This window comes from Arachis ipaensis, chromosome B6 (assembly GCF_059453495.1).
Source record: "Arachis ipaensis isolate K30076 ecotype BB chromosome B6, ASM5945349v1, whole genome shotgun sequence".
In the NCBI taxonomy this organism is placed as follows: domain Eukaryota; kingdom Viridiplantae; phylum Streptophyta; class Magnoliopsida; order Fabales; family Fabaceae; genus Arachis; species Arachis ipaensis.
In genome coordinates, this window is record NC_142441.1 from 152828942 (window position 1) to 152849555 (window position 20614).

Here is a 20614-nt window from a genome sequence, read left to right on the forward strand (position 1 = left end):
ATCATAAGCAATAATTGATGATTGGAAAAATCTTAAACGATTCATCCAAGCAAAACAAAAGTAACAGCAAACACTCCTCATTTAAGGTATGTAATATTATTCAGCTTCTCTTTCTCATCAAGAGCATGCAAGCGTGTTGAATAGAAATATTAAATGTTGCCTCTAATTTCTTTCTATCTAACAGATAGTGGCATACTACGAAGCACGGACACTTTGTTGAGTTGCTGTGTCTTCGTATCGGACATATTTTGGACACAGACACTCGTCCAACACGCGTGTCTGTCGTGTCTTAATAAAAAATAAAAAATTCTTCTTCGGACATACTTAGACACACCTAAATACCATCACATATTAGCGTGTTCAGTCTTATTCTTAACATTATTCTTAAAATAAATTTAGAAATAATATATATTATTATTTATTAAAACAAAAAATATTTTAAATACTTTTATATAGTTAAAAGAAGACATTAAAAACAGTTAAAAAATTATTTTATATTTTAATACCAATAAAATATAAAAAATATATTATAATTTATTTAAAAAATACTTTATATATATACATTATCTCTTGTCTTATAAAATTTTAAAATTCGTATATCCCATTTCTTATAAGTTTAAAAGTTTAAGTCAAAAGTTATTTTGTTAGCGGTCATTAACGATAAAATTCTAATAAGTTGAAGGAAACACATTCCAAATGGGTACCACAACAACAACAACTAAGCTACATTCTTCCCTTCAATGTCTTCGTCTCCAACAGCAAACCTGTTCAAAGGGTTAAAAGTAAACAAGGAAAGTTCAATGGATAGGTTCAGAAAGTTTGAGACAGTATAATATAAGCAAAGAAGATAGAGAAAGGTGCATATGCTCACATGTGTAGTTGGGTATAGGGACCAAGTTTTAAATCACCCTTGGATTCAACCTTGGCAGAAAAAATACCATCAATTTGGAGCTTTACTCTCGCATAACGAACAAAGTCAGGATTATCATACTCTAGACTTGGTTCCATGAAGATATAGACCAGACTTTCTTTCCGGGTGCAATGACAACAGAAAACATGCAACACCAGCATAGTATCATCAAGACCACCTATATGCAGATCTGCCAAGACCATCTTCTTAGACAAGTCGTACACGTACCAAGTAGCGGCCAAATCAATAATGAGTAGATAATCAGTGGATCCCAAGCGAAGGAGTTTCCTAGGAACGTACATATCATCACGAATTGGCGGAAACCGGCACTCAATGGGTTTCCAGATGTTTGCTTCAACATCATATGACATGAGTGATTGTTGCCTTTCATAAAAAAAATACAAGAAAAGGAGGGTCTTGTGATTCTTAGTGCTGTTGTCCTTCCACAGAAAATAACATTGAACATCCATATATCCTTGAAAAAAGTCCTTATAAGTCACTTCCCTTCTATCCCAGTAATCTGATTTTGGGTCGTAGATCTCAACCCAATCAGCCCCAAAGATTAACAACTTGCCATCGTATGGGACTACTAAAGTTCCGTTCTTGAATGTGTTACCACGTATACTCGAAATCCAAGTAGAGCCATCATTCTCGAGGCACCACAAATTTTTGGGGTAACAAATGTCCGAGCCTACCTGATATTTTTTTGGAAGAATCCAAGGCACCATACCACCTGCGAAGTACAAGACACCACCAACGGAACAGAATCCTAGATACATTGGTAACCTTTCATCAACTCTTATACTTTTGGCAAGAGGCCATTGAGGAGCAACAGGATCTGCTTCTTCAAGATCAACAGAGTCATTCTTCATCAATTTCGCCTCAGTGACAGTTAACATCCTGCGTGTGTAGGTCCTACATACCCCTTCCTCAACATTTTGCACAAAAACATAGAATCGCTGCGGCATGAGTAGCTTTGGATCGGAACAAGAAACATCCTCAGGTTCAGATTCCTCACACTTGTCATCAGACACTGTATCTTCCAAAACTGCACCTTTCAAAATCCCAACAGCCTTTTGCCACCAGTTGTCAAAATCAAAATCATTGTTGAATTGAGTAGCGTGACCTAAATCCCTAATGTGATTGGCGGCTTTAGCCATCAAATTCTTGCCATCTTCGGAAAACCTAGCGACCACACCAAACGCACCGAAAGTGCAAGCCTTCACAGCAAACACTTCACCCTCAAAGCTCCATACTCTCTCCTTGAGCCAATCGGAGAACTCCTCTGCTGCGATACGTAGGACGACGTCTTTCGTGATGATAGGCCATCGTAGCGGATATCGGTTCCAATGTTCCGCAGTTGAAGCAACGATAAGGACGAGGTTCTCCTTGGCTAGGTCTTCGGGTTCGTAATCAACCGTATCTACGAGATCTAAAATAATACGGTTTGAGGCTAACATATCGCGTAGTTGCTGCGCCAGGGCTTTTGACGTTCTGAATCGGGAAACGAATAGGATCTTACCACATGGACATTCGCGTTCGGATGGTGGACAGAGCGTTGTAATGTGGGGGCTTTGAAGGAGGCTCTTGCGGCGACCCTTGTACATTGACAACATGATTAGGACACCAGCTGAGGCGGCAACCGCGGTGGATAAGAGAGAGGATACCGTCATATCCACCGGTAACGAAGAAAACGTAAGTTTCATTATTGGCTTTTCTTTTCCGTGTTAGGGTTTTTGAAGAAACTCAGAAAGTGTTCATCGATGGCAAAACTGGGAATGAGGAAAACCAGGAAAAATTGAAATTGATTGTATACTCATAAAAAAAGATGGGCTTTTGCAAATCGGTCCTATTATACATTTAAATTTTGTTGATAATTAAGTCTAACTAAGTTAGTACCAACCTAACAAAAATAATTTTTATTAAGTCTAACTAAGTACAGCTCCTACCATAAATAAGAAGTGGTCTTCACTCTTCAGGTAGTTGAAAACAAATGGAATCAGAGACTCAGTTACTAGTTGATAACTACAATGCCTGCACTCTATTTTAATAATAAATGCTAATATAATAAAACATAAAGTTTTTTTTTGAATCAAAATAAGATCAACACACTAATGTGGAGCAACAAAAGAAACAACAAAAACTTCGTAAAAACATAAAATTCTTATAGCTTCCAGTAATGCTGTCAACCACCAAAAGATTCACTCTCAGTCCATTCGTTGTAGCTCAGCAATGTCTTTCTTATTACGAAGTCCACACCTGTTTCCTGATTCTGAAAAATCCTACCATTACCTTTCATTCAAATGTTTCAAATAAAACATAAAGTTATGGGACTATATATTTTAAGTTACCATACTACTTCTATATCACAATCTCAATCTATTTCTGACCAATTAAAGGAATTCAGACTGATCTTCCATTTCCTAAAAATCCTAAACCTCAGAATCAACACCTTATGACCACAAGAGCCAAAGCTGGCATTACAAAACCAAAAACATTCTTATCCACTGCCTCTTCAACCTACATTTTTAAAGTTATACATTTTAATTTATATAAATTAATGATAATTAAATGTACAAAAAATACTAATTAACAAAAAAATAAAATTTAAGATAAATATGTCCTGAAAAAATTGAAATAAAATAAATACTTTTAATTATGATCATTAATTATAATGACATATATTTACTTCAAGATTTATACTTTGAAAATTCAGTATATTAATATTTTGTATTTTTATTTCTCAATTTTAGACTATTACAAACATTAGTTATTCTCCAATAATGACAATGCTTTTAAAAAAAATAAACATAATTCAATAATTTTAAAATTATATAATAATTTTTAAAATAACATAAAAAATATACAATTATTTTAAATATAATATTTGTGTAATAACTTAAAAAATATGATGATTTTTATAATTTTGTGTGGCTATTTATATATAGAAGACCAAAAGATTATGATTATCTAACAAAATTAATTTTATTTATTTCGTTCAATTTGAATGAGTACAAAATAATCTTATTATAGTTTAGTCCTTAATTCACATGATTTAAATTTAGCTCAATAAATATAATTTAATTTGATTTAATTATTAGTGAAAAATATCTCGACAACCTATTTTATTCATAGATTTATTATTTTAATTAATTAATCTAATTAGTTAATTAATACAGATAATTAGTATAATTATTTTGGTTTAATAAATTAAAAAATAATAACAAAATATTAAAAGAAATAAATTAAAAAATACTACCAAATCAAATTGATATAAATTATAATAAGTTATGTGATATTTAAATATCTAATCAAATCAACTAGTTGATATAGTTAATTTATCATAATGAATTGTATTTAATGAGTTAAAAGAAACAAATTGCTAAACACTCTCATAAGCATGTCACGTTAACTCTATCATTAAGTGCAGAAACCTAATTTTTATATAATGGAATAGATAATAAATAGAATATATGAGAATATGATATGTGACATATTTTAATTATGAAATTAGTATTATATAATAGATTTTTTCTAAATTCTTGTTCATTGCTAATTTTTACGTAATTACTTAATAATTTCTGCCTATGAAACTATTAACTACCTAATATTATGATTTAATTAATAAAAATGATGACGTTAATATTTTTTCATAAGTCTTGTTATTATTTATAGTTAGGAAATAGCCATAAATAAATTTATTTCCTTAATGAATGTTAATTTTGTTGTCAAATTCTATATTACCTTTAAAATTTTAGGGTAATTGAGTCTAATTTTTACATTTAATTTTGAAATGAATTTACTCGAAAAAATTAATATGTAAATCACATTATTATTATAAAATTACTTTTTTAACAAAATTAGTGGTGCTTATTTGAACTATTAAATTTAGCTTCTAATAATATTAAAGTCAACCTATTTTATTATCTTGTGCCTTCAAAGAATTTACACAACTAACATAAAAATATAACAATTAAAATTTTTTTTTATTACAATAGGTATATTCATTTTAACAAATATTTTTTTATCTAATACTATTAAAAAATACATTGGTCATTTTGAATTGTTACAGGTCAACTTCTATCCACAGTAGTAGAATGCCTAAATTGAGATATATTCATCAAACAAACAATCAATAAAACACACTCTTTCTCATTTTGGATACATTTATACATAAAAGAAATTATACACAAAGTAAAAAAAAAGAAGAGTTGAACAATAAAAATTAGAGTAATTACCCAAATCAGTCCCCAAAGATTTTAGAATCGGACATTTTAGTCCCTAAGAAAAATTAATACACAGATCAATCCCAAGATTTTATTCCGGTAGACAAATCAGTCCACAGTTCATTTTCCGGCAGAGTAATTACCCAGATCAGTCCCCAAAGATTTAAAAAATGGACATTTTAGTCTCCAAGAAAATTAATATACAAATCAATCCCCAACGTTTCTCTCTGTTAGACATAATAGTCCTTCGTCCAAAAATAAAATAAAATAAAATAATTATTATTATTAATTGCACAATAATATTGTACTATATTTTTTGTATTTTTTGGACAAAAATAATGATAAATTTATTCATTAAATTCTTATATATATATATATTCACTCAATAATAATAATAATAATAATAATAATAATAATAATAATAATAATAATAATAATAATAATAATAAAGATTATTTTACAAGAAATTCAAGGTTAAAATTATTTGATATTTTTTATTTAATATAATCAAAAGATGTACTATTTTAAAAATATGTTTGTATTAAAAGAAAATATTTTAATTTAAATTTATATTAAAAATATATTTTTTTAATACAAACATATTTTTAAAATAGTACATCTTTTGATTATATTAAATAAAAAATATCAAATAATTTTAACCTTAAATTTCTTGTAAAATAATTTTTAATAATTTTATTGATTATTATTATTAATTACATAATAATATTGCACCATCATTTTTTATATTTTCTAGATAAAAATAATAATAAATTTATTCATTATATATATATATATAGTCACTGAATAATAATAATAATAATAATAATAATAATAATAATAATAATAATAATAATAATAATAATAATAATAATAATAATAATAAATAAAATTATTAGAGATTATTTTACGAAAAATTCAAGGTTAAAATTTTTTGATATTTTTGTATTTAATATAATCAAAAGAAAAGATGTACTATTTGAACAAATATGTTTGTATTAAAAAAATGTATTTAATATAAATTTAAATTAAAATATTTTTTTTTACTACATATTTTTTAATATAAACATATATTTTTTACATAGAACATCTTTTAATTATATTAAATACAAAAATATCAAATAGTTTTAACATTGAATTTCTTGTAGAATAATCTCTAATAATTTTATTATTATTATTATTGTTATTATTATTATTATTGAGTGAATATATATAAGAATCTAATGAATAAATTTATTATTATTTTTGTCTAAAAAATGCAAAAATATATAGTACAGTATTATTGTACAAATAATAATAATAATAATAATAATAATAATTTTATTTTATTTTATTTTTGGACGGATGACTGTTATGTCTAATAGAGAGAAACGTGGGGATTGATTTGTACATTAATTTTTTTTTGGGGACTAAAATGTCCATTTTTAAAATCTTTTGGGATTGATCTGGGTAATTACTTTGCCGAAAAATGAACTGGGGACTGATTTGTCTGCCGGAGTAAAACCTTGGTCCTTGGAGATTGATCTGTGTATTAATTTTTCTTGGGGACTAAAATGTCCGATTTTAAAATCCTTGGGGACTAATTTGGGTAATTACTCTAAAAATTACGATTCTTATCATTTTGTGTGACCATATATATATAGTAGATCAGACAATGATTATCTAACAAAATTAATTTATATTTATTGCACTCAACTTGAATAAGTAAGAAATTATCTTATTTTAATTTAGTTCTTAATTCACATGATTTGAATTGAGCTCAATATATATATGATATGATTTAATTTAATTTGATTTAATTATTAGTTGAAAATATTTTAATTGCCTATTTTATTCATAGATTTATTATTTTAATGACTAATAAATTAATCAAATTAATTAATTAGTACACACAATAAATTTAGTTTAACAAATTAAAAGAAATAAATTAAAAAATATTAACAAATATTAAAATAAATAAATTAAAAAATACTATCAAATTAAATTGATATAAATTATAATAAATTAAATAATATTTAAATATCTAATCAAATCAATTAATTGATATAGTTAGTTTATCGTAATAACTTATAATTAATGAGTTAAAAGAAATAAATCGGAAAACACTCTCAGAAATATGCCACGTCAGCTCCATCATTAAGTACATAAATCTGATTTTTATATAATAGAATAGATTTAAAAAAAAGACAAAGTATAATTTAAAATTTGAAATTTAATTATTAAGAAAATAAGTTACAATGCTGAAATATTATTTTAAGTACAAAATCATTTTGCAGATCCTCCTATTAGTTCACTTTTAAAGTTCTAATTGAAAAAAATCCCACATCTTGCGCAAAAGATGGTAATTTTTTTATTTTTTAATCATTAGTTTTAAAAAAAGAGTCTTTACTATGCAGGTATAATTGCTGAAGTAATTACATTTTGCCAATTGTTTTACAACTTATTGACGAATTTATTTTCTACTTCTGTTTATCAAATTTGAAATATTTGTCCATTTATGTTTTTTTTAATAAATGCATATGATCTAATAATCTGTTTTTATATGAATCTGATTTATATATAATTTAAAAAACATAGTTTGATAAAACGATTTTAAATACATAACTAATTAAAATGATTTGAAAGAAAAAAAATGATATTTTGACTTTCTAAAAATAATTTCAGTTCGATAAAATGACTCTAAATATTATTAAAATATACTTTAAATAGAATAAGTTTGTTTCAATAAAATGTAAATTGCTATATCCATATGAATTATTCAATTTAAAATATTCTAAAACAAAAAGTAAAACAAACACAAAGTTAATACATGATTTATTGAATCTAATTCATCAGTTATTTTTTTTTTTTTTGGTGACTAATTCATCAGTTATTTTAGTTGTATAGGTTAATATTTCTCCATTTTCTAACCATTTATTCACCAAAGTTCTAGCATCAATCAAGAAAATTCTACCATCCAATTTAAAAAAGTAAATTAGTTAATTCCTAGAGTTTTCCTCTACGGTAATGTTCTAAAAGCTCAAGTTCTCCAATGCCAAATTTGGTGCCTCTAAGGTTGCGGCATTGGCCACAAGATTTCCATCCTTAATCTTGACGGGGCTAACCTCAGAGAGAAGGTCCAAGCATGGTGCTGCTCGACATACCCGTTGAAGCAGGGAGTGAGCATTAGAATACCCTAAAACAAATTGTTGAGTGACATCACTCGATGGATCATAAGCTAAAGGAGGCCCAGATGTCGACGGATAATAAGCTGAAACCTGCATCATCTCAATCAAACAATTTAACAAATCAAGATTGACATCAATCAATTGTACTAAGAAAAGATCAACTGAAACGGTAGATGATCATACATACAGGATATCCAGATAATGATGGTTCATCAGGTCGAGGAACAAGAAACATCAATTCCATTTCGTGAAGCTGAAAATCTAGGACATGGAAGTAGTGTCGTGACACGTCAATCGTGCCAGATGCCTTGCGAGACTCAAACATGGACATTAGATAGAACCAATGCGAAGCATCCTTTTTGGCGTCCATGGCAAGGCGACGGCCTTGGACGGTGGTGAGATCGCAGGAGAGAGCAATGTGGGTGCAGATGGCTGCCAGGTTGAAGAGAACAGAGGCCTTCTCCAAATGGATGTTATGCTGAGAAGAGTGCTGTTGAGGGTTGATGGCATTGTACCAAACAAAGATAGGTGGGTTGGGTGATGCATTCATAGGGAAGAAAGGCTCAATCATGCAAAGGCATTTGTAATAACGCATGAGGCAGTCACGGCGAAGGGGTAGCGAAAGGTCATCACGCAGCATCTCATTGCGCAATTTGTGTAGCATTTCCAGAAGGCCATCTACTCTCTCTGCCACACTCTCAGAGTATTTGAGGACAAAGTAACTGCGCAGGGACTCATAGAGATTCAAGGGCTCACTCTTCTTCAAAGGAATGAATGCAAGAATATCTGATGACAAAGAAACCAAGGAAGATGAGAGGATTGCCAAATCTGTTGGATAAGGAGGAGGCATGTCCCATGGGTAAGCCACCAGCTTTCCATACTTCATCATCTTGAAAGGATTGTACTCCGAGAGGTTGAGGTCAATGTACGTTTGTTTTCGTTCTTCGTATAGCACCTTGCGTACCCCGCAGCAAATCCCTCTAACTAATATCTCAGGGACACATTCTGCATCATGATCAAGAGCACAAGATGTGACCGATGAGAATTTAGGTCGCTTGGATTTGGGTAGGATGGATGATTGCCTCTGACGAGCCTCCGCCTCAAAGAATGTGGCCTTCTGGTAAAGATGAGTTACCCAGGTTTGGTCAAAAGAGTCCACATGTTTCCGTGCAGCCGAATCAGTAGGTATCAGTTCATATGCTCTACTATAAAGCTCATAAACCTACACATCATCCATCATCATCAATTCATCATCATTAGAATGATAAATAAATGTAAAATCAATCAAGAGTGAAGACTCACCGATCTAAACAATAGGGCACATCGGTGTTGTTGGAGAGCGTAACTGGCGTCGTTGTTGTTGAGTTCTTCCCGTAATTCCAGCTCGGAAGCCTGAGCGGAGAAGAGGAGGTGCAGAAACTCCGCGAAGACGAGAGTCAAATCGAGGGTGGCGACCACGTCCTTGGCAAAAACCTGCCAGAGTTGGCGGAAGAAATTGGCGGCAACTTTGAAGGCTTCCATTGCAAGGTGACGGCCAAGGGCGGTGGTACGGTCGCAAGAGGCAGCAATCTGGCTGTAGATGGCTCCGAGGTTGAAGACAACAGCGGCCTTCTCCAATTGGATGGCGCTGCGCTGCGAGGAGACCCCATCTTGATGATCAGGGTTGAAGGCGTCGTACCAGACAAAGAGAATGGGGTCGGCGTCGGAGGAGAGAGAGGTGAAGAGTTTCGCAACCATGGAAAGGCATTTGAAGTAGTGGAGGAGGCAGTCACGTTGCATAGGAAGGGAGAGGTCCGCTCTACGCTCCACCATGTCCCGGCGGCATTTGTTTAGGGTTTCGAGAACGCTTTCAACTTTTTGTGCATCGCCCTCCGAGTATTTTGAGGCTACCAAGTTACGTAACGGCTGGTATAGCTCCACCGGATCAGTCTTCTTCAGTGGGATTGACAGCACCCGATCATTGTTGTTCATGGCGTCGTCGAATTATGATACGATTAGGGATCACTGAAATGGAATTGGATATGGATATGCAAATTCCGCACCCCTCCCGTCCCGCTTTTAATCCCTCTCTCTTTTAACTTTGCCGCATAAAAAAGTGCCTTGTGTTTAGCGTATTTATCTCTTCTAATAAGTTGTTAAGGAGATGTAACCTACCTCAAATCTGATGAGTGTTGACAAATCAAGTTTGGAATTTAAAGCAAAGTATTAAGGATAAATGATTTCCCCTGTTTTCATTCCATAATCCTTCTGCACCAAACGGAGTGCATGCACTAAGCTTTAAAATTATTGACATCAAGTGTAACTTCTACAAATTGCAGTAAAGCAGGTACTGATTCAGAAACGCAAGGCTTGGATTCGTGTGGCATTCGTTGTTCAAATGCAATGATTTCTAGTTTTCTACAGAGAATAAGTCATCTTCTGAAGTGGATAAGCAGTTGAGCAAGTATCAATGCCATGAAGCTTGCAAGGATGTTGTCCCGAATCATCAAGTTAGTGAAAATCTAATAAATATCTTCATTCTTCACTCAATTCTATTCTTTACCAAATAAATTTTTGGAAGTGTCACATCCCACAGCATCTATAAAAAGATACATTTGAAAAACCAAAAGCTCATTAGCTTTCATAATTTTTTTTTGTGTGTTTTATAAGTCAAAAGTATTCAAAGAATATGGTAACCTTTTGTTGAGTACTTTAGTCTCTGTTTTATTTGTTTATTTTCTTAGTTTTCTACTGTAATAAGATTTACGTTTAATGTGTCGAGCTCTCTTTTAAAAAAAAAAAAAAAACAAAAAAACAAAAACCTTCTCTTAGTTTAAATTAAAAACTTACCTATTTAAATTAGAACATATTCTCTGACCCAAAAATGAAAAAAAAATAAATAAATAAAACACGATTAAATATTTTATGATATATCTTGTAAAAAATAAGTGTCCTATGAGTGGAGTCTTTTCATTAGAAAATATTAACGTATTCAAAATTTCAATTATTTTTTTTGTGTCAAAATTTTCAATTATCTGAACTTATTATAGACCTGATGTAAAAACTTTGTCGTCATATATTATAAGTGTTTCAATTCCAAAATTCCCCAACAAAATTCTAGCTTTTTGTCTTATTCTTATTGGCCGGAATATTCTATGTACCCAATCAAAATCCAAGATAGTCAACCAAATCATACATAGGTAACATAATAACATCTTGTATTCTATTTATTAAATTAGATTAAAGGTCTGATTAAGAGTTCAAATGGAAAAATTAACTCTTGCATCATCTTATTCACAAAATTGAGCATCGTCAGCTAAGAGAGAACCGAATTACTGAGTTGGTAGATCCGTAAAAGAGTTTTAAAATTACAAGAAGACAGCCCTAGCTCAATTGATAAAACCATATGCCTTTTAATATGTTGCACCCGGGTTCAAATCTTGGTGAATGTGCCAAATGTTGAATATGAGCCTTTTAGTGTTGTGTGGGTGTGTGTAGCATGAGTGTGTTGTGATACCTAGCATTGGGGGTTGTCCAATCTATCTGACCACATAAAAAAAGGTAAGACGACCTTACTAAAAGACTATTGTCTAGGAACTGCAGTGAAAAATGAAAACCCTAATACTGCAAATAGAGCAAGAAGTTCTACAAGAATGTGAGCCGGATGCTCAATGATTACTGGCATTTCCAGATTATTATTTACCGCCAAGTGTCTAGAAGGAATCAACTCGATATTCCAAAAGGGGCAAGCCATAGCCAAAAGATCGCGTCCAGAAGAAGAGGCACCATAGCCTTGCACCCACAAGTACCAAGAGAAGGCACATTGCAGCAATGGCTAGTGCACGCTCACTGAAAAAGGAACAGCCTCTCATTTCGAGTTTCTGGAGATTCGGACAGCCCTGTATCAGACTGTCCGACATAGCCAAGTAACATCCATCTGACATTTTGGCTGTATTGCCCAATGTAGCCGGCGACCCTGGTCGGTAAAACCCCGGGTTGGAGAAAAAGAGCAAATCTTCTAAAGCTTGGTTTACTTGTATAGTTTCATGTTACACAAATGCTTAAACCTAGTGTCAATATGATTGCTTGCTACACAAGGTCATGTATTTGGTCCTAGTTTATGGTATCTTTCGCTAGGTTTAGTAAGGTTTGCAATTTCCATGCACTACTTAAACAAATAAATCAGAAATAGACACAATAGATTGTGTTAATAAAGACAAGCATATAACATAGCGTGTGAAAGAGTAGTGACCACTTTTCTATAAATTTTAGATAGAAATGGCCCACCGTGCAATTTGTACATCGAGGGCCATAAATATTGCACTAAAACTTTTCCTCCATCAAGGGTTTATTCTGTCCATTCCATTTCTATATTGTTTTTCTTGTTTTATCACTCTCGATATATTGAGAATGACTAATTAATGAGTTTAAGTATAGACCACCATTTACAAAGACATGCTTCTTAGATTGTGTGTTTCAGTCAAAAAACAGAAAAAAAAAATCTCAATCCTGTGAAAATTAAAAGCAGTATGATTACCAATTGAATCATTTTACAGTTTTCAAAGAATTTAATTTTGATTGTCTAATAGTATGAACTATTTTTCACAAATCACAATCATCTAATTTTATCTATTTTTCAAGGATCAAGATCCTCCAAAGTAAAAAATTAGTAAAGTGGAAAAATGAAGAGTTAATCACTCTTAAATTAAGATAGTAAGATACACATTTCATGAAGTTACAAAATCAATGGTGATTAACCCCTAACTTTACTACTTTATCAATTTTCTCACTTTAAAGGATTTAAATTTGTTTTTTAATAACTATTTATGTGAAAAATAGTTATTTTTACTAATGTAATATGAAAATCAAATCCTTTTCCAAAATATTAAAGGAAGAAATAAATGGCAACACAAATTAGTCTTATAAACAATTCAAAAATTCAAACAACTCAAACATGGGAAGAGAGCTTGTGCTCGTGAATTTACTGCCCTAAATTGGGGAGGGTAGTTTTTGTTATGCATACTAAAAAAAAAAAAAATTATATTTGTAGCTAATTACAAAAATAATCTTGATTTATGTAGGTTAGCACACAAATCAGACAAAGTGGTACTAACACTTGTCTTGAGCTAAAGGTTAAGATGGCAGATTAATTAAATTATTGATAGGGACTACTAAGGAAAATTCCCAGAAAAGATGGTGCAGTGTGAAGGCATGTTTTAGCGAGAAAAAGGTAAATCTGACTTCTAACATATGGCACTTGCAAACTATTGAAAAAGCATTCTATACCAATGTGGTTTCAAAGAATACAAAGTGGTAAAATTTGGATACAAGACATAAACACAGTCATTAACTGCAAGTGATATAGGTTACCACTAATATGTAATAATAGTAATATATCAAAACTAAAAACATCACTTATGAAATTGAAATCTAAGAAAATGAGTGAGTGGAGAAAATCAAAACGGGCAAAAATGGGAAAGCTCAACATATCATTCCAATCTCAATTTCAAAAACATCACTAGTGCAGGACTCTATATTGTGACATTTAAGGTATTAAGGCTAAATACACTGCCAAGGTTGGTTAACCTATGTATACGGGCTCCCCGAATTTTCTAACCTGATTGATTGCGACTTGATTTATGATGTCGTCTCTCTTTCCTATATCTTGATTGTTCAGGATCGAAACCACCTTCCTCTGCTCCATAGACAGCCCATGAAGGTGTAGCAGTCATGTAATCTGTGCTGTCAAAAGTTCTTCCAGATGCCACCTGATTTTAAATGAAGCTTCATAAATAAAATAACAACTCAAAGTCGGTTCAGCATAGCAGGAAAGCCAGGAAAACAGACACCTACCAGGTCATGAAATTTATCGTAGTCTATCCATGTATACCACTTGCCATCCATCTTGAACTTCTTAGTCTTTGCTAAGAGAACACAACATGAATGAGCATGTTCACAAGCAACTTCATACTCCCCTAGGCTTTTCAGAGCAAGGGCCTCTGAAAAAGCTTTCACATCGGCATGCCAAGGCACATTTTCCATCGTCAATTTTGATGTGGCAGAGCTGCAAAAGAAAATCAAGAGATAATTGTCACTGAATGGTGCTTTTGACACACGAGAAGATATCTTGAGCAAAGAGGGTGCACAGAAGAGAAGGAAGAAGCATATGAGCCACAATATGTAACTCCCTTGATTTCAACAAAGTCAGGTTCTCCAATACTAAAGAGCTTGTAATAAGCATCAACATCTTCAGTGTTCCAACCTTTTACCAATGTCAAGCGGTATACAGTTCTTTGATGTTTTTCCTTCAGGGCTGTCAAGGAATCCTGGCACATAATAGACCAGTTGATCAAGGGAACATAGAATAATATCAAATGGCAACATAAAATAAAATGATATAGGATAAAGGGACCATATACTAAGGATCCTCAATTTGAATCCAAACCAGAGCTTGGCAACATCAGGTGGAAAAACTACATCTCTAGAAAACTGTAAGTGAAATTACACATTTTACATCCTATGCTTATTGTTATTGATTACGGTGATGATTTGTTATCAGGATATAATTTCACACAGTTTTTCACTGACAATTAAAATGGACTCGCAATGAATCGTTCCCAGAAATCTCCAAAGAGTGGCCTATCAATTGCCTTCAAGGAGTCTTTTGTTGCAGCATCTACACTGACATATAACTGCAAGAGACAAACAAGAAAATTAAGTTTGGCTCGTATAACAAGCATGTTTTAAGATGTGAAACTCTAGAAGCTACACAAAACCTGGGTGAGAGGCTTCATTGACTTTATTTTATCTGGAAACTGTGCATTTGTCGCCAGAAAAGTGGAAATTCTCCTTTTGTGCAGTTCATCCACAAGTGTATTTATCTCTGGATACATAATAGGTTCCCCAACAAGAGATAGTGCACAATGTCGTGGTGTAAGACCTTCGTTTAGTCGCTCCAGGGTAACTCCTACGAAAAAGTAAGTAGAGTGGATCAATTTAAGTGATAACAAAGATATTGATTCTCACACCACAACAGCACACATGCATATATTTCGAGGTGCGTCCTAAAACTGAAGTCATTACATGCATAAAAGTGCAACCTCTAGCAAAATATTGAAATAGGAAACTTTTTTGTCAGCTCTATTGTCTAACTGTGTGGGTTCATCAATCAGCAACATAGCTTCATACTATAAAATTATCAAGCATAAAAACATAAATTTACCAGGAACTCCTTTAATTTGTTTAATCATATTTGAATGCATCTCTATTGCAGAATTTACAATCTCTATTGGATCATCCATCTTCCATTGCCAACTTTTTCCCACCGGATTTGTGTGATGTCTCCAACAAAAAACACATTTATTTGCACAGGCCAGGGTAGGGGTTGCCTCCATGCACCTATTCATTCAAAAAAAAAAAAAAAAAGGGAAAACCAAAAGCAAATGTTTAGTGAAAATGATTACAAAATACCAATGACTGGATAATAAAAGTAAGGCTACTACAGTATGCCAAAGTAACAATAATATACCACATGTTTTTCTTCCATATATTTATTTATTACCTTCTCTTCCTTTTCTGTTAATTTTTTTTAAATTATTGATACACTACAATGTGATGAGATTTACTCTTACATTACAGAGAACAGTATTATAAAAACTATGAAGCTCAGGCATAATGAAACTAACGTAGTGAATAAATATCTATAGTTGCCATCTAAAAGTTGTAGCACCTCAAGCATAATGAAACTAACAGTACCTAAAACAAATAAAAGAGCACAATAAGGCAAGTTACTGTACCTATGGCTCTCAATACCATAGAATGAATGCTTATAGCAACCACCCCGTCCTCGAAGCTGTGACTTGGTCCATCTACAAATCTTAACACCGCTATGTGAACCAATAATTTTATACCCCTGCGAATTGTCAGTGAACATCAATATACCAATATATGAAACTCTAAAGTCTAATATGCTTGCTTCTCTAAACCAATAATTTGCAAATAGCAAATTTCTGCACGGCATTATATCCATAGATGTCATTATATAAAGCACAACCTAATGGTTTTTAGATCACATTCTGCAATTTTTAGCAATCGTAGTAGTTGCAATATGATAGCAACACCAATTGTAACTGCAATTTGAAACCAATGCTATTACAATGATGATATTATACCTGCTTCTCTAAATTACTCGAATAACTGGAGTCTATCCTATGATAGTTATTGAGTGGTATGCAGATGTTCGGTCGATTCTAATAATGTCATGAACCATCACTATCTCAAAACTTAATCTAACTTTGATTTCTAAAAGCTCTAATACCATATCATAAGTTAGTATTTTGTGACATATAATTCTAGGTGAAAACTCACAATAATTCTAACTTCACTATGAACAAGAAGTGAAACTAAAATTGATGTCATGGAATAACACTTGGAAACTGAAACTTTAGGAAAATTGCATATTGATACCTGTTTTTGAGCCGTGAGAATAAATGATCAGCATGCAAAAGATCATATGTTCTTGGGTAAGTACCGAATGACTCGCACCAATCATGGTAGACACCAATTAGGCCGCGTTCAAAAATGATGGGAAGTGTGTCCGGCGCGTGAACAGGTACTACATTCATCACCCAGACATTCGGTTGAGACCGAGAGAGAGCAGCAGCGAATCTGTGTTTTCGCAGCAGAACAAATTATCATCAACCATGTTTCTAGCATATTTTTCATGTGCATTCAAATATGTATCAAAAGAAAAAAAAAATATGCAGCTCCTTAAGTATATTTAATGCATGAATGAATGAGAATTTAAATGTGCTCTAGGAGCATAGATAGCATACAAGTATTTTTTCTGTACTACAAGCTCTAAGACTTTCACATCAAGTAAAAAATCGAGTTGTTTCGCAGGCCTACCCTCCATAGATGGTTTTCATGTCCATTACATTTCGGATGCTCGGCCAGTTAATGCCCAATCCATTGAGATAGGACCTGTTAACAACAGCATTCCAGTGGTTCATGTCAGCAACCAATTTTCTCTTTGTTGCTTATCCAGTCAGGATATGATTCAAGCCTCTTCGGCCATTGCTCGGGCCACTCTGCCCCATGTTCTTCAATTCCAATTGGAATGCTGTGCAAACAACTCTTCATTCGAACGTACCTATTTAGATAATATGGTAAGTCATATGATGGAGAAAGCCAAGTTGGATAAATCATGAAGCAGTTTTGGCAAAATAATGTAACAGAAGCATACCATGCTGCATCAGGATTTTCACTCTCTTTGCAAAGTGGTGGAATTTTCTTCCTCCTCAACTCATATATCTCATTTCCTTCAGGCTTTTGATATATTTTAACTCCAACTTCACCAACGTCGTCACTTTTATGCGCCAGAACTTCCAACAAATAGATGCTGTCAATGAAGTCATGGCAGGAAAAGAAAAAGATGCATCAGTGTTACTTGTATAGCAATGCAAGAATGCACCACAAAAAAAGAGAACATGGGGTGTGAAGAAAATAATGAATTGCAAGAAACAGATTGATTTAAAGTGAGACTGACCAACCTTCTTCTTCTTCAATGCTGTCATGTTTAGTCAACATAATAAAGTATCCACTGGGTCTTAGAATCCGATTCATCTCGAACAGAAGCTTACCACCTAAAACAGGGAGAAAATTGAGTTATTGTTGTAATATGATAAGTAGAATTTGGAGAACAGAACCATTACTTCAAAAAGGTGCAAAGACATGGACACAAACCATTCGAATGCCAAGGGATGCTGCAACCCCCACAATGAATAGCATCAAAAGCTTGACTTGGAAAAGGAAGCCTTCTTCTACCAAAAGGGCTAACTACTGCCGGAAAGCCACGCTCGAGTGCCACCTGAGCTAAGTCCACTAGATCATGCTTCAAGCCTAGGGTCAATGTTAAAACATCTTTATCAAGAAGTGCAACCACGAAGCTCGAATCTGAACACCCAATTTCAAGGACAACACGAATAGTTTTTCCCCACTCGATGTCTGGTACCATCTGTAATATTCAGAACAATATTCAAAATGTTTTCAAAATAATCGTGTTGTTAAAGTCACAGATGCATTTCTATCATATTGTTCCTAAAGAGAGCACACTTTGTGAATGTGAAAACATCATTGATCAATCAGTGTGCTTGTGTAAACAATAAGTGGAAACATATTTAAGATGCAACATAAACATCAAGCTTGAAACTAGATGCTTCCAAGGAAAATGCAAAACTCATGTCCTCAAATTACTAACAATATATCATGTTTGTGAAATAAAACTCTAGCTGTTGCTACACCCTAATAGAAAACTTACCTCTTCAATTGACTCAAGATAGTGCTGAATCCCACCTTTGAACTCAGACTGGTTTTGTGGAAAAGTAAGATACTCGCCGGACTCCACCAACCAACTATGCTTCTTCATGTAAGCAGCAAGTCTCGGGTGTGCAACATTCTTAAACAATATCTGCACTGACACAAGATGTTTATACCATTAAGGAACATACAGTTCAATTCACCAACACTTAATCTAACTTTTTCAGTTCATGTACCTTTGATTTGCTCTCAGGCCATGGTTGCGAATACCCGTATCCACCATGAGGAAGAGGAACCAAACACATTACTGGCGCCCTTGGACAACTCCTCTCAGTATGACGGTAACTCTGAACCTTCCCACCACCAACTTCAATATCAATACAAGGAATATAGTTATGCTTGCTCCGAGTACTACACAATTTCCACTTATAGCTAGCATTTGGATCAAACAATGGCCCTTTAAATTGTCCCTTGCTTGTTCCCACACCTCCATCTTCAAACAGTTTAGAATCCTGATCCAAAGATTCAGCTAAACCACTGTCACCACCATCATCCATTTCAAAATCCACACCCACTTCACCGTCACGATCAGACCCTTCTTTTTCACCTTCCAACTCTCCTTCACTCTCCTCTTTCTCTTCCTTATCCTCTGATTCATCATTACCATCAGATTCAGACACTTCATTTGCTCTCACTTTATATTTATCTTTATCGTTCTTATGCACCCTTTTATGTGGTGCCACCCCTTTGTCATGTTCTTGATGTACGGTGGCAGAACTATTACCATTCTTCTCATCCTCCCCCAACACATCCTTCTCCTTATTCGACACGCCACCAAAATTTTGCTTTTCCTCTGCCTTAGTCTCCTCCTTCTTGTGTGGTAGTTGTGTTTGTGTTTGAACCCCTTTAGAAGAAGTAGAAGAGGAGGAAGAAGGTTCTATAATGTCTTCAAAGCTTTCCCTTTGTGTGGTAATAGACGAAGACGAATTCGAGAACACCCCCCACACAAAGATGAAGCACAAACCCAACATTGTCACAGCTGTCATCTTCACCCATAACCCATATGGGCGTTTCACTTTCCTAACCAACTTTGCAATGGCCATAAATCACTCACTCTAAATTCACCACTATCCCAAAATCAACTAATCTTGCACGAATCGAATCGAATCAGATCGAGTCAAGCCACTATGTCTAAACTCACAAATCCACATCCACTACACTCTAGCTAATCTGATTGGGGAAAAATCAGCTAACAATGAAGTAAATTTCTCAGTTCTCACACACCCTTAATCTAAAAATCTGAAATTAAATTCAGCACAAGCTAGCTTTATTCATCTACATCTAAGTAAAATATTAAGGAAATGTTGAGAACAAACATAGCATTATTCACTCACAACCTAATAGGCACCAAGCTAGATTTATCATATATGAATCTAATAGGCACTTTATAGTGAAATTTTTAATGAAATTCTCAAATCTGAGAAGGCACCGTACCTGATGAAAGTGAGGATAGTTAAGGTGTTACTGTTGATAGGAGAAGTGTCAGTTTCAAAGTGACTCGAAGAAAAGAATAGAAATAAATGAGATTTTGGCAAAAATAGAAAATGGGTGTTTGAGTTATTGGAGGTGGAAATCAAGAAGAGATTAAAAAGATTATTTTTTTTTCGTGCTAATATCAGTTTGAGATTCGATTGAGGAATGAAGAGAAGTACAGAGACAACTAATGTTTAGTCAGCGCTTTCAACTGTAAGAAAGCAAAAACAACAACTTTGGTTTTCTTTTTTTGTCAATGGAAGTCTTTTACTCCAAGTATTAGATTTTTTTTTTGGGGTGTTTACATCTGTTGTAAATTTTCTTCTTTTTTCAATAAATGAATAAAAATAAAACAAAAAATATTGTTGGATTTGTGTGAATGTTTTACTCTTTTTACAAAAATTAATGATATTTTTAATGAAAATTAATGTAATTTTATATAAGATTAAAAATACTATCTTTTATTGTTATATCTATTTACTGTG

At 33.0% G+C, this 20614-nt stretch overlaps 4 protein-coding genes across 4 annotated transcripts; all 4 read right to left on the bottom strand.

Annotated features, from left to right (window-relative positions):
* Window positions 1–74: 74 nt before the first annotated feature.
* Window positions 75–2834, bottom strand: LOC107605749 (uncharacterized). Its single transcript, XM_016307721.3, has 2 exons — window positions 872–2834; window positions 75–764 (listed from the first exon to the last, which is right to left on the bottom strand). The coding sequence occupies exons 1-2, from the start codon at window positions 2614–2616 to the stop codon at window positions 719–721; spliced, it is 1791 nt and encodes a 596-aa protein (XP_016163207.1). The 5' UTR covers window positions 2617–2834; the 3' UTR covers window positions 75–718.
* Window positions 2835–7942: 5108 nt separating this feature from the next.
* Window positions 7943–10962, bottom strand: LOC107647818 (uncharacterized). The gene is made up of 3 exons (XM_021105382.2): window positions 9603–10962; window positions 8488–9522; window positions 7943–8390 (listed from the first exon to the last, which is right to left on the bottom strand). The coding sequence occupies exons 1-3, from the start codon at window positions 10269–10271 to the stop codon at window positions 8145–8147; spliced, it is 1950 nt and encodes a 649-aa protein (XP_020961041.2). The 5' UTR covers window positions 10272–10962; the 3' UTR covers window positions 7943–8144.
* Window positions 10963–13682: 2720 nt separating this feature from the next.
* Window positions 13683–16772, bottom strand: LOC107647819 (S-adenosyl-L-methionine-dependent tRNA 4-demethylwyosine synthase; the record flags this gene model as incomplete). Its single annotated transcript, XM_088489942.1, has 8 exons — window positions 13683–14047; window positions 14133–14347; window positions 14452–14605; window positions 14885–14971; window positions 15056–15246; window positions 15502–15677; window positions 16076–16191; window positions 16746–16772. Coding segments are annotated over 8 exons (1122 nt in total), but the record flags the coding sequence as incomplete, so codon positions are not given.
* On the bottom strand, window positions 16772–20374 carry LOC110262488 (putative methyltransferase PMT28). The gene is made up of 7 exons (XM_088489941.1): window positions 18833–20374; window positions 18598–18747; window positions 18024–18294; window positions 17831–17923; window positions 17524–17679; window positions 17187–17430; window positions 16772–16946 (listed from the first exon to the last, which is right to left on the bottom strand). Exons 1-5 carry the CDS (start codon window positions 19697–19699, stop codon window positions 17579–17581), a joined length of 1482 nt encoding a protein of 493 aa, XP_088346067.1. The 5' UTR covers window positions 19700–20374; the 3' UTR covers window positions 16772–16946; window positions 17187–17430; window positions 17524–17578.
* Between the last annotated feature and the right edge of the window lie 240 nt (window positions 20375–20614).